This window comes from Rutilus rutilus (genome assembly GCF_951802725.1).
Source record: "Rutilus rutilus genome assembly, chromosome: 6".
NCBI classification, from domain to species: domain Eukaryota; kingdom Metazoa; phylum Chordata; class Actinopteri; order Cypriniformes; family Leuciscidae; genus Rutilus; species Rutilus rutilus.
This window is the reverse complement of record NC_140214.1, coordinates 17,960,980-17,976,210: the sequence shown is the minus strand read 5'-3', so window position 1 is coordinate 17,976,210 and position 15,231 is coordinate 17,960,980. Positions and strand designations below refer to the sequence as shown.

The 15,231-nt window shown below is 39.1% G+C and overlaps 1 protein-coding gene across 1 annotated transcript; it reads right to left on the bottom strand.

The window, feature by feature from the left end:
- Positions 1-983: 983 nt before the first annotated feature.
- tmub1 (transmembrane and ubiquitin-like domain containing 1) lies at positions 984-15,120 on the bottom strand. Its single transcript, XM_084411071.1, has 3 exons — positions 15,018-15,120; positions 10,729-11,297; positions 984-1,917 (listed from the first exon to the last, which is right to left on the bottom strand). The coding sequence occupies exons 2-3, from the start codon at positions 11,250-11,252 to the stop codon at positions 1,566-1,568; spliced, it is 876 nt and encodes a 291-aa protein (XP_084267197.1). The 5' UTR covers positions 11,253-11,297; positions 15,018-15,120; the 3' UTR covers positions 984-1,565.
- Between the last annotated feature and the right edge of the window lie 111 nt (positions 15,121-15,231).

The following is a 15,231-nucleotide window of genomic DNA, read 5'->3' as shown; positions in this document are numbered from 1 at the left end:
GATGACATGGCTCCCCAAACCAACACAGACTGTGGAAACTTCACACTGGACTTCAAGCATCTTGGATTGTGTGCCTCTCCATTCTTCCTCCAGACTCTGGGACCTTGGTTTCCAAATGAGATGCAAAATTTGCTCTCATGGGAAAAGAGGACTTTGGTCCACTGTGCTTGATTAAATCCAGAGTCAACGCAGCCGTCTACCAGGACATTTTCAGAGCACTTCATGCTTCCTTCAGCAGACAAGCTTTATGGAGATGCTGACTTCATTTTCCAGCAGGATTTGCACCTGCCCACACTGCCAAAAGAACCAAAACCTGGTTCAGTGACCATGGTATTACTGTGTAATTACTGTGTGATTTCATGTAATATTCAAATTTTCTGGGATTTTGATTTCGTGGGTTTCATAAGCTGTAAGCCATAATCATCAACATTATAACAAATAAAGGCTTGAAATATCTCACTTTGCATGTAATGAGTCTATATAATATATTAGTTTCACCTGTTAAGTTGAATTCTTGAAATAAATCAACTTTTTGATGATATTCTAATTTTATGACCAGCACCTGTTTTATATATATATATATTTTTTTTTTTATAATGTTCAAAATGAAGACAAAATCTATTGTGGTAATTTTCACTTTTGGCACATTTTCTTTTCAAACTTTGAATCATGTCAGTGTAAATGCATTTAACTACACCTGTACTTACTCTACCAGGACCTCATTGCAAACTTGAGGGGAAGTAACTTGAAACATCCTAACATTGAAAACAAACATTCTGACACCAGTCAGTTAAATGTAATTGGAGAGATGGGTCAGAAAAAGTGAATCTAGTTCTGACGAAAAAGACGTGTCCAGAAGTGTCTACATTTTTGGGTCTATAGTATACACTAACATTTGCACCATTTTGGACAAAACGGACAAATCATTCTCATAATAATTATATGAGCAGCGGTAAAGCATTTCAGAAATGACAAGTCACCAGTAAATAAAAGAATGATTTAATAGATTATATCTCCATTTCAAAAGCCTTATTGTACACAAATTATTTGAATTGTTCCAACATACAAGAGCAGCTCTATTGACCTGCTTTACTACAGTTTGAGTCCGGCAGACAGCCAGACGAGCCTCTACTTGAAACTCGAACACCATCATTTCATACACCCTCTTAACAAGCAAGCCCCAGTTTCACACTGGCAGCATGCATGTGAAAAGAAAAGAAAAAGAAAAGAAAAAGAGGACAGGCACAATAAACATCTCTAGTTTTCTTTAAAAATAAAATCAAATATATAGCATATTCCTATCTGTGACAAGCATAAACTTGGTGCAGATGAAAAATGGCAAAAGTGATGAACAAAAAATAAAACAAACGAAAAACACAATAACAAAAAAAAAAGAGACGACCTCAGAGATGTTTCTCTGAAATCACAGCCTTCAGCAAAACTGAGAAGTCCAGAAATCCCAGAAGACATTGCCACTGGCACTGGTAAGTGGGCAAGTGCAAAGAATGAGTATCTGTATGTGCGCAAACACGTATATGTTGAATATAACTGGACAGAAACAGCCATCAACGGCGGTATACCCCAAACGCAACAAAACTAAAGAAGATGGTGATGCCCACGAGTGAGGCGGTGGCAGGTGCAGTGAAGAACTGCCGGTACTGGATCTGGAAGTACCAGAGCACAGACAGCATAAGCACGAACAGAGGCACCATGAGGCTCCCCACGTTGAGAGCCACATGCACCTGGTCAGCAGCCCGTGCCCCGGCAGGCATGGCCCGTGTGGCATGCTGCGAGATGTGGCAGTGCAGAACACTGTTGTCAGCCAGGTTGAGAGAGGCCAGCGTCTGGGCATCGTCCTGAAGGAGCTGGCCCTGGTAAATCAGACGTACCTGGTGCTCCTGTCCAGCAAAGTAAGTCCTGAAAATGCAATCAAACAGAAGTTTATATACACACAAATACAAACACCTATACATAATGGTCTGCTTGAATCTGTGCTCACAACAATGCTGCTTGACTTATGAATATTAATAATTACTATATAACCACACACAGAAACTGGTTTAAGCAGACCGCCTCACAATACTGTATGAAGGTGAAAAAAATGTGTCCGAAATATAGGCTACACCTAACAATAATCAATATAAATCATAATTATACCATATAAGAGTGTAAATGAAAAGTAGACTGAGACCCTATTAACTTTTCTTTTCCCCCACCAGAGTTTTTGAAAAAAAGTTGCCAGCCAGTAAAAGTTATTGATCATTTTTGATCATTTTCGATCATTTTCACAAAAAGTTTCATGGCCCCCTGAATATTTTTTTGTACAAATATCTGAACATGCAATATATCAAAAGAAAGAACAAACCCTCTGCTTTAAAAAAATGTTTTATTCCTTTTTTTTATCAATACTTGAATGTAGGTACATTTAAAAAAAAAAAAAAAAAAGCATATTTTTGAGCAAAAAGCTGAGAAAATCACATTGTTGTCAAAAACTACGTCTGGATCAGATTCAGAACGATGATCAAAACATAGATGGAGTAGAGGCTTCACAGTCCTAGAGCTCGTCATGGGTCAACATTTCATTTGGTAAATTTAGGCAGTTTTGATTCGTATGCCGTTTAATATCGATGATCGCATTAATTACATATGCATCTGCTTACATATGCAATAACTTGTTTCTGCTTCTTCTTTGCCTCTGTTTTGATCAGGATATTCAGTACTCTTACAGAAGATGCCTAATAGCGACCCCTACCATATAACAGAGAAAACACGGAAAGCCAGAAAATTCCATCAATGGCGGGGAAAGAATTAAAGGGCCCCTATTATGGATTTGTGTAGTGTGTAACATAGCTCTAAGTGAATGAAAACATCCTGCAAAGTTTTAAATCAAAGTGCACCGTATATAAAGTTATTATCTTTCAAAAGTAAGAGTCGACTCTGAGTCAATGAAATGAATTGTTTTTCAAACGAGTCATAAGCCATTTTGTTGTGATGTCACAACACATTCTGTCAAGACGAAACATTAGCATATTGCCTGCCCACTTATTGCGCGCGCAGACACCAGGGAAAACTTGAGCCTTAAACCAGCTGCTGATTCCTGTGGATACAGGATAGCATCATGTCCAGAAGACGCTGTGCTCTAAAATGTGAAGGTAAAGTCAGGTTTTTTTTCACTGCCCAAGGACGAGCATGTGAAGAATCAGTGGTTAAAAATTCATCTTTACCATGATATCACAGCAGTATAATCCTAAACTTTTGCTGTGTTCCCTTTATTTTACTGAAGACTGCTTCTCAAATCTCGGAGTTCAATGCAGGATTCGCAAACCGCTCGCTCTTGAAAGATGGTGTTCAAAATACTTAGTTTTGAGTTTTACAGTGAGGAAAATAAGTATTTGAACACCCTGCTATTTTGCAAGTTCTCCCACTTGGAAATCATGGAGGGGTCTGAAATTGTCATCGTAGGTGCATGTCCACTGTGAGAGACATAATCTATAAAAAAAAATCCAGAAATCACAATATATGATTTTTTAACTATTTATTTGTATGATACAGCTGCAAATAAGTATTTGAACACCTGTCTATCAGCTAGAATTCTGACCCTCAAAGACCTGTTAGTCTGCCTTTAAAATGTCCACCTCCACTCAATTTATTATCCTAAATTAGATGCACCTGTTTGAGGTCGTTAGCTGCATAAAGACACCTGTCCACCCCATACAATCAGTAAGAATCCAACTACTAACATGGCCAAGACCAAAGAGCTATCCAAAGACACTAGAGACAAAATTGTACACCTCCACAAGGCTGGAAAGGGCTACGGGGAAAAAAGGTCCACTGTTGGAGCAATCACTAGAAAATGGAAGAAGCTAAACATGACTGTCAATCTCCCTCGGACTGGGGCTCCATGCAAGATCTCACCTCGTGGGGTCTCAATGATCCTAAGAAAGGTGAGAAATCAGCCCAGAACTACACGGGAGGAGCTGGTCAATGACCTGAAAAGAGCTGGGACCACCGTTTCCAAGGTTACTGTTGGTAATACACTAAGACGTCATGGTTTGAAATCATGCATGGCACGGAAGGTTCCCCTGCTTAAACCAGCACATGTCAAGGCCCGTCTTAAGTTTGCCAATGACCATTTGGATGATCCAGAGGAGTCATGGGAGAAAGTCATGTGGTCAGATGAGACCAAAATAGAACTTTTTGGTCATAATTCCACTAAACGTGTTTGGAGGAAGAAGAATGATGAGTACCATCCCAAGAACACCATCCCTACTGTGAAGCATGGGGGTGGTAGCATCATGCTTTGGGGGTGTTTTTCTGCACATGGGACAGGGCGACTGCACTGTATTAAGGAGAGGATGACCGGGGCCATGTATTGCGAGATTTTGGGGAACAACCTCCTTCCCTCAGTTAGAGCATTGAAGATGGGTCGAGGCTGGGTCTTCCAACATGACAATGACCCGAAGCACACAGCCAGGATAACCAAGGAGTGGCTCTGTAAGAAGCATATCAAGGTTCTGGCGTGGCCTAGCCAGTCTCCAGACCTAAACCCAATAGAGAATCTTTGGAGGGAGCTCAAACTCTGTGTTTCTCAGCGACAGCCCAGAAACCTGACTGATCTAGAGAAGATCTGTATGGAGGAGTGGGCCAAAATCCCTCCTGCAGTGTGTGCAAACCTGGTGAAAAACTACAGGAAACGTTTGACCTCTGTAATTGCAAACAAAGGCTACTGTACCAAATATTAACATTGATTTTCTCAGGTGTTCAAATACTTATTTGCAGCTGTATCATACAAATAAATAGTTAAAAAATCATACATTGTGATTTCTGGATTTTTTTTTTATAGATTATGTCTCTCACAGTGGACATGCACCTACGATGACAATTTCAGACCCCTCCATGATTTCTAAGTGGGAGAACTTGCAAAATAGCAGGGTGTTCAAATACTTATTTTCCTCACTGTATATTGTATAGGTCTCCTGCTAACTGGCTAACTCACATTATCACTGCCTTAAAGGGGTCATATAATGGTACATGCACTTTTACAAGTTGATTGTACTGAAATGTGTGTTGGCAGTGCCTGTACACAACCATCATAAAATGATAAAAATCCATCCAGTGTTTTTTTTTTAATCTCCTTATATGTTTTACCCTCTCTGAAATCAAGCTGTTCGATTTTGTGACATCACAAAATCGACGCCCCTCCCATGATGGTTGATTGACAGCAGCGTTTCTAACACAGACCCGCCCTCGCTCGTGAGCAGCTGTCTGTCATCATAGTGCATTGTGTATATGCTGGAGCAGAATGGCGTCGTCTAAGCGATTGTGGTGTTCTGTTCTTGGGTGTAATAAGGAACACAGCAGTCATTTTGATGTTCCTAAATCCGAACTGCTGAAGACACAGTGGCTGAATTTTGTTTTTGAAGGGAATATGCCCAAAGCATTGACGCGGGGTTTCCCTCGCGGGGATTCCCCATGATCAACTCCATGCTTTCATGTTTGCTCTAATCATTTCACACACCAGACAGCTTTACAAACGAGGGTCAGTAAAGCTGGTTTTGCTAAGAAGCTGCTCCTGAAAAAAATAATCGGTACCAACGTGTTCCTGCTGAACCTCCAGAAGTAGTAAGTGTAACGTTTTATTAACCTTTATATATTAATCTTTGCAAATCGCTTGCAGGCTTCAAGATGAATGCATCTAAGTTTTACACTCAGGGTACATTACGGCATGTTTTCTATGTACTATGTTCTCAATATAATTCATAATCCCACGTTTATGATGAACAACGCGTTATGGTTATTGTGTTATTGTGTTACCAACCGTGTACGCACAGAACAGAGGGGTGGGGTGAGCAAAGCTCATTATCATTTAAAGACACATGCACTTAAACGGCGTGCTGAAAACAGAGCTGTTTTTGACCAGGTAAAATGAGTGTTTTCTTACAATACTAATGAGAATTTTTAATTAAAGTATATTACAAACTTTTAATTTAGACCCTAAATAATCATATTAGCTTTTACAAAAATGGCATTATATGACCCCTTTAAATACTTCTGCTAATCAGCTTGTGGGCCACTATTACCTTTAACTGTGTCTATTAATGCAGATTGTCTGTCGTTCTCACTACTTTGAAGAAAGATTAAGCATGGAGCAAAGTTGTTTTAACACCATTTATGTTACATCAGTCATTCACGCTAGAGCTCGGCTAATGTATACATTGCATACATGCACTGTTATTGATACAGTTTCCATGTGTTCACCGCAATATTAGAAAAATACTCAGTAAATAAATTAGTACAAGTAAAATAATCGGTTTGTTGATGGACATGCACTTGTTAAAGGCACAATATGTAACTTTTTTCCTTTAAAAATAGCAAAAATCACTATATCTATGTTATATATATTTTTTAGTTGTGTACTTACATTACCGACTGTTTCCAACAACTTTCAAACCAGGAGAAATTTGTAATTTAATTCGAAGACACGTCCCGTTTCTTTATTTCCGTTTTGTCGCAGTCAATGGCGTCATATCCGCGTTGTCCCTGGTTTCCGCTCGTACTGCCATAGCAACCAGAGCTATGCACCAGAGCCTTCTGATAGTGACCAAAGCGACAGACGTGGACAACTGTGTAGTTCGCAATGTCTATTTGCACGCTGTTGTTGTTTCGTTCAAACATTATGGACCATGGCAAGCAGACTTTGGATAAAAAAGGAGAACTAAAACGAGAATCAATATCAGCGCGGCGTTTTCGAGATGCCGAGAGCTCCACGTCCGAGACTTCGACCGCTCCTACATGTACTTTATTAAACAGGTGAGCACATTTACATAAAACTAATCAATGTTATATAGTTCAACAATGATAAAATGTTAGAATATGATCTGTATGTTATTCTAATGTTGATCTAGCTTACTGCTAGTCTCATACAGATAAACTAACACATACATGTCAACACACTCAAATGCAGTTTAGTGTGACAGTGTAATGTTAGACCAAGTGAAACAGCGCTGCGTTACCTCACAAGTTTAATTTGTCTAATAAACTGACCTGTGAGTTGTAATTCTGCACTTGCGTGTAGTTCGGTAGAATGAAATGTCCATATTCCTTTTATATCCGCGGGACTCGCGTCGCGTGTGGAGCTGATAGCTGTCTCTTAGCAATCCCGACCTGCTTCATATCACAGTCATGATAAAAACATTTATGTATTCAGTCATCCATAAACATTATTAGATCGGTCGGCTTGACGCTGACGACAAGATCCATAATTCTTAGCAAATGTTGCGTCATCAAACTGCGCCTTTGTTATTGTAAGAGGTTAGCGACCCCTAGCGGCGAAAAAAAGTACATACTGTACGTTTAATGCTGATGGTGAGGAATTACAGTTGCAACATCTTACAATGTGCTTCAAACTGAGTAGTGTATGTATCACTGAGAAACGTCCTGCTCGAGTCATCCTTGCGATGGAGGTTCGGGTTGAATTACTAGTTCTTCCAGGATTTCATCATCGGACTCGCGCTCGCATTGATATCAACGTCATTGTTCGTTACTGTGTTTAGTTTACGGTGTAGGAAGCCTCAGGACAGCTGACGTTGTTATGGCAATGGGCGTTTTTGTTTTCGACGCGCGCCGCATGCGGTAAACCAATCACGACAGACTGAGCTGTCTGGCCAACCAGAGCAGAGTAGCTCGCGGAAAGGCGGGATTTAGAGAGATTGATTCATCTGACGAGTCGTTTGAGAATCATTGAAAAATGTGATGTGCAAATGTATATTATGAGGAAATTAAACAGTTTTTTTTACCTTTGATTCATGTAAACTTCTTGTAGGAGACTCCAAAACAACATTAGGAAACTTTAAAATAGCATAATAGGGGCACTTTAAATAAAGTGAACAAAACAAATTTCAAGTACAGGTATACATTGTGAATGCATATAGAACTGGGCTGTTTTTTTTTATTCTATATGAAGAATTCAGAAACCCTTGTTATTAAGGACCGGTGGCCGTTAAGTGAACTGCAGCCAACAAGTCATTGCTTGTGCTCGTACTTGAGCACACATTACGCAACGTAGAAGTGTCTTGATATACTTACGTACATTTTTTTGTTTTGTTCTTTGCTTAGAAGCAATAAGAAGTTGGAAATACCTTTGCAGCTATTTGCTGTTAGTAAACATCCAGATGCCACCCACGCTGCTAAGAGTGACGTTAAGATGAATATGTAAATAACAAAATAAACAACAGAAATGACAGCGGTGAGAAAACAGCAGTTAATAAAGCATCTGATCATAGCGTCGTAGATATGTTTGCACAAGCTCTGCATGTCACCGGCATTGTCGACATAAAATGTAATTAAAATTACACTTATGATAGTTTGATTATAAAAGTATAGGCCTATTTGAGACTATTGCCTATATAGATCTGGCTCTGTGACACGTGTCAAACATCTTTCCAAACATGAGAAGGATTTATGAACCTCTTGTCCAACCAAAGACAACATTAATAACATGCTTTTACTCCAAACTCACTTTATAACGACAGTTGAGCATCAAAGATGATGCCCATAGGGATTTCCTGGAATGATGTGCGTTATCGAACTTCTGCGGCGGGCCATATTTGGCGTGTCTGCATTCAGATAGAGCAGCATTTACTACCGATCAGCCGTGCTGCACTGACAAGCTGCACACAAAATAATTCCAGACTTTGCCAAATCCCGTGCGGATTCATTGTGATTGATTCTGCAGCCCTAGTTTGAATTAATCCTTTTTCTTTGCATGACACATTGACATTCCAGTACAGAATAGCTCTTTTGGCATTATCCTTTCGTTTCATGTGTCACAGAGTGGAGCACGCATAAACATCACATCCTTTTCATTTTCCCGGCAGAAACGTCCCGAGTCCATCACATAAAAATTAGTCTACAGCCTTTCATAAACAATCTAGGAAGTCGGGGAAGGTCTCATTTTTTAAGTTTCATTTCACATTGGCAATAAAAATAGTGAGTAATCCATGAACATTTCCTATATATTATATAGCCCCTTTAAATAACAGGGGCTCTAAAAGCAGTTTATGTTGGGTTGAGAATATAAGAGCTGTTCTTTCATTCTGATTTTATTTTAGCTTTGATATAAAAGCAGAATGAGATGAGATGTAAAAAGTTTACCATATTAAAGTTCAAAACACAATGTCAAAAGTCGCAATATGATTTTTTGGTCAAATTGTTTAGCTCCAGACAAACAATTGACGAAGAACAATAAAAACAAAAGGCCTCACAGCCTTCAGAACTCCTAAAAAAAAAAAAAGTTCCGAAAAAACGTTCAAGTTCACACCCGTGCAAAAATGCAAGTACAAAAATGTATTTTTATTTGTCATCTAAAAATGCTGTGCTGATGCATTTAAACTATTTTAATGGAACATTCTTAGGTAGTTTGGAATAGTTTGGAATAACTGAAGAATTTAAAAACAAAAACAAAAAAATGAATGAAATAAGCCTACTGTTTTAAATACTATCGTTTGCAGAGAATGTAGATATTTTGTAATGCTGCTCAGCAATGTTTAAATTCCATTTAAAACAGAAGAAAAACTCCACACCAAATGTAGAGGATTGTGCATCGATTTTCCTTGCAAACACACAAGCTGCCTTCCCAATGAATAACTTTTCAAAACTGAAACTCTCCAATCTGACCTCTTAAAAGGGTGCATTCACCTACTGCAAACATGATGTGAACTCCCACACACTCAATGCCTCATGTTTCCAGAAGATGTTGAAGGACCGTTCTGCCTGATTTTAATAGAATGGTTACTGCTTGTAAGAATGGATAATTGTGTCTCATGAGGCTCAAGGAGGTCTGTTTTTTGGTTCACTTTTCTGACTGAAAGAATGGTGCTACACACTGCATAGGAAAGAGAAGTGGTGTTGGAACAAAAGGTCTCTGGCCTGTTTTTGCTGAAATCTTCTTTGCAGAAACTTTCTTATTGATTGACAAAATGTATATGTTGCCTGATGACAATTAGCAGCCAAGGATACAATTCATTTGCAAAAATCAAATAAACACCAAAAATGCTTTCTTAAGGTTACTATACATCTACCATCTTGTTATAAATGTGAAAACAGAAGACAAACAGAAGCAGAAGCATTTAGTACTGAATTGAGGACACCTGTTAAAATCCAATTTAAGTTTTGAATTTGAATTGAGGTACTGTACCAAACAGGACACAGAACAGCAGAAATTTAAAGAGATTGTCCACCCCAAATGTTCAATTCTGTCTTCACTTACTCACCCTCATGTTGTTCCAAACTTATATGACTTTCTTTTTTCTGTGGAAGCCAAAAGAAGATATTTTGAATAATGTTAGCAACTAAACAGTTTCATTGACTTTCATTGGACAAAAAATACAATGGAAGTTAATGGGTACTGAAACTGTTTGGTTATCAACATTCTTCCAAGTATCTTCTCTTGTGTTCAGCAGAAAAAAAGAAATGCATACAGGCTTGGAATGACAAGAGAGAGTAAATGGTGATTTGTGGGTGGACTATCCCTTTAAGGACATAGAATAAAAAATAAAAAATTTGCAGACTAGAAACCCTCGCCCCCTGTTCTGTTTTTAAACCATTTTAACCCAAATAGGCTAATTGTTTCCATCTGCTGCAAACTGTATGCTGCCTTGAGCGTCTTATCTTAAATAGAACAAACATTTGATACCAAACTTATATTAGGTTGAGTATTCAGTTGCTTACCGTTTAATGTAACCAATCGTGTCTTGAAGATTCACTTGCGCTGTCCTCTCTGTATCATTCAAGAACTTCAACCTGAGCACCATGTTCCTTTGGGTGTCATTCGGTGCTTCTTCGGCCGAAGGCTGTGTGGCACTTGGGGCGCTGGCTGGAGGTTGAGTCGAGGGACCCGCTGATTCTCGATGTCTCAACCCATCCCTCTCAATCCCTGCTTCCTCCAGGAGGCCACCCTCACCTCCTTCAGCCCTACTATCATCCGAGGACTGTCCCACCGCTCCTGCTTCTGTTCCAGGCTCACTCTTATCATTCTCCCTGACACCGCTGGGCGACGAGTCCGTGTTACCCGAGGGGAGCGGGTCCTGGCTGTCAGTCTCTGTGGAGGGGGAGGTCCCTGGGCTGGGTGAGAGGAGGTGTTCAGGGGGTTCAACAGTGTGAGTGGAAGCCCAGGCCAGAACCAGGACGAGCACCAGGAACACCACTCCAAAGAGCAGGGTGACCTCATCACCCACCCCCTCTATTAGAGCCATCCTGGTCTGCTGTGTCCTGGACTAAGGCAACTTCAGACTAGGCACCTACAGCACATGTTCACAATTACTGACACATTCATGCAGTTCATTATTTCTATCAAATGGAAGGTCTGCATTATGCATCATTCAGGGTTCCCACAGTTTTCAGTAAATATCCTGACCTTTCCAGGCATTACTGGATAAGGCTTTTTTAAAAGCAATATTTTTAATCACAGACTATAATCACAGAGATTGCACAGGCATATTTCCATTTATATGAATAGATTTACAATTTTAGCTACTTATTACTGGACAAGCACTTTTTGAAACAATTCTGGAACAATCGATGTTCACTATAAACATTTAAGTAACTTTGAAATATCTGCCTCATTTTGTCTGTTTAATGCCATGACAGTTTCTCTGGCTATTTTCATGGTGAAAACTTTATTTACTTATTTGACAATTTTTCCTATAAATTCTAAAACTACATTTCGAATAACTTGATTAAAACACTTTTCAAGGGTACCAAGAGAATAAAGCAATTTTCTCAGAAGAGAAGAAATTCAATAAACCGTTTTCTGACTATTTCATGAAAACACATTTAAAATTCACATATATTTGCAGTTTTTTCATGACTGTGGGAACCCTGATCATATTAATAAGACATGATACAAAGATTTGAACCTTTCTGTTGTCTTGGGGGGAACACAAAAACAAATTTCCAGTTTTCTTTTAAAAATAACCAATTTAAAGAAAGTTCCACCTGTGTTCACTATACAGGTCAAACCTGACCCTTGTTGGAAGAATTATGGTGCTTTTCCACTGCATGGTACGGCTCAGTACGGCACGGCACGGCTCGGCTCGCTTTGCCAATGCGTGATACGATTCGGCTCGGCTCGGCTCACTTTGCTTTTCCACTGCAGTTTAGTACCGCTTCAAAGTGGGTGGGATTGTAGACTGCTTATTAAAGTTGCTGAAAAACGTTTTCATTCCTGGTCGCAATATCCAGCTCTCGCTGGATCCGCTCCTTGGCCTCGTCTACTGACCAGTCACCACAATTCAGCCATTTCTTTTCACTTTTCTTTAAATTTATTAGAATTTTTTTCAAGCAAGTCGTTTATAAAAATATTGCGAACAAATAATACCGCAGTGGCTGTTGCTGACTATTTAAATCTAGCGGGTTTGGTGTCTCGTGCTGCAAATCCAATGACGCTGGTAGTGACGATTCTCTCTGACCAATCAGTGATCTGTAGTGTTTTCACGTCACATTTTAGGATCGGTACGGTATGCTTGGAACCTCAACAGAGGTGGTACCATTTAAAGCAAGCCGAAGCGAGCCGTACCATGCAGTGGAAAAGTGCCACAAAGTGAGCCGAGCCGTACCGTACCATGCAGTGGAAAAGCGTCATTAGTCATGGCCTTTCAGCATTTAACAGCTTTAGATTTGACTCCATATTATTTTACGTTTACTAAGATTCAGCCCTCACGCTCATATTGTCTGCTTAAAGGTGCAGTAAGCAATTTCTGAAAAACACTGTTGAAAGTGGATTGGACAGAGCACCACAACACACTTGTAGCCAATCAGCAGTTAGGGGCGTATACACTCATGATGGGGGAGGAGAGAGAGCACAAGAGGAAGATTTGAAGAAAGACTGTAGAAAGAGAGATGGCTGAGAGACATTACAAAAGAGAAAAGTTCAAAGGAATATCACTGGAAAAAGAAGGGTTATGAGCTTTAGGACCCACAGTAATTATAGAACAGCTTTCCAGCGCTGGAGAGACCCAAGCGGGAAGGCGTGAAAAAAGGGCGCAGAGGTTGCTTTGTTTCTGCTCCATAAGTGAGTAACATTGGTTTTGTGGGTGTGCAGCTGGCGACTAAAAAACTCTTGCTTTTATATACTCGTGTGCTGTTCCTTGTCATTCGTTTGTCATCTTCGCTAAGCTTTATTTTGCTTTGCTTCTGCTATGATGAGATATATCAACTCTTGCATTGCGTGTTTGTGGGGGCGGAGCAATGAAGGGAGGGGTGTGTTTGTTTGGGTTGATTTCAAATATCAACAATGTTCAACAATGATTCTCAGAAATCGCTTACTGCACCTTTAGGTTACAATGGTAACAAAGATTGATTTGTGAAATATGAATGTGACCTTTAAGATGTACACCATTCAGTAACTAACAGCAGAATCATAGAGCCTGGAAGTTATTATAAAATATGAAATGGCAAAAATTATCGAAAAACCTTTAGCTGAAATTAAAACCTAAATGGTGTTTTTTTTTTTTATACAAATTATTACCCCATTAATATTCAATAAGTGTTTATTTTACCCATAAAACCAGAAAGAAAAAAAAGGCTCAAGAGGAGTCTTTATATCACTTTACCCAAATCAAGGATTCATGAGTTTGGTAAAGATTGAGATCATCTTTAATTAAGGCAAGACAACAGGTAGCCTAAATAGGGTACACATTTTAACTAATAGATATCACCATATTTCCCAAATTGAAGTACAATTGTATTAGACGTTTTCTGAAAGGTTGTTTAAATAATCAAGTACGACATTATTATCTACATTTCCAGAACAAAAAATCTGAACATTGGACAAAGCCAGATTCAAAATTATTCTTTCATTTTGTTGGCATACTGAAGTAAAGATTTCTGGCTCTGCGTATGAGGGGGGAAAAAAAACTAATTTTGAGAAAATGGCCTTTACAGATATGTAGTGTAATTGAAATCTAGAAACGCAAATAGATAAAGTGTACTAAAGTAAACACTTAAATGTGTATTTTGGATGTTTTCTTTCCACTAATTTGAAAGAGGACATGTTATGGAAGCCCAAAATCTCAAAATTGACCAGTGCATGAAAATATGTTTTGTCTTGCGTTAAAAACTAAAGATCATTTTAAGCTAATAAACTGGTCTATAAAGTTTACTATGTTTTCCCAGAGCATGACTGTGTAAGCAGTAATAATCTCGGTGTACAGCCCTTTAAACTGTTACAAGCATAAGCCGCAACCTTTGAACACAAAAGCAGTGAAGTGGTCCCTTCAGTAAACCAAATGTTTCCCCCCTCTTTAACTGTGGCTGTCAGCAAGTTTCAGGCCATATCTCATGCTCCTCTCATTATGCATGAAGTCAACTACACAGCACATTTCTCAAAAGCAAAAAGGGTTCCCACATCCTGACCGCCTCAGTCTTTTCAATTTCATAGCATCTTTTTACATACAATGAACGTGAAGAGAGGTTGTCATTCTGCGAAAACATAAAGAAAGCCATACAGCGAGACATGAGGGTGAGTAAATGATGACAGACTTTTCATTTTGGGGTGAACTATCGCTTTAAAAGCAATACCTTTTAAAAAAAGGATATAATTAAATATATTTAAATAAACAGGTGTGATGACATGAACAGCAGGTGAATTTACGCGTCTAAATCATTAAACATAATGTAAAGGTACGAATAAGAACAGGAAATGTCAACAGCCACGTAGCTATTACAGTCTACAGAAAAAGTTGAAGTTAACTATTTTTTTTTACAAAAACGTTCAACTATCATCTTTTCTAAAGCCATGAGTTTAGGGGTCAAGAGCATCAGGTGTGTGTTTATTAGTGAAGCTCTGTCTGTGAACGTACAGGCAGGTGAGCGCTCGCGCACCGCTACAGCCACGAAACAAGCTCGAGAGCCGCTAACACGCGCTCAACACAGCTGTTACGCCTCAATTGAACGTGTCCTCGAAATTAGTAGAATTAAAACTTTGTAAACAACATATATGAGGCTCCAAAATGACTTACCGTTGTCATATCACTTCGTATGATGGTCCATGATTCACACCGTTTAACGTATGCGCTTCCTGATCACTGGCAGGCTAGAACGATGCCACAAATACGACTTCCGGTTAAAAAATCTCCCTTCAAAATAAAGGTTTACGTTATTGGTTTGACGCAAATCCTACAAGTAATCCAGTAATCAGTAAGTCAAAAATTACACCATTTTAATCGATATTTT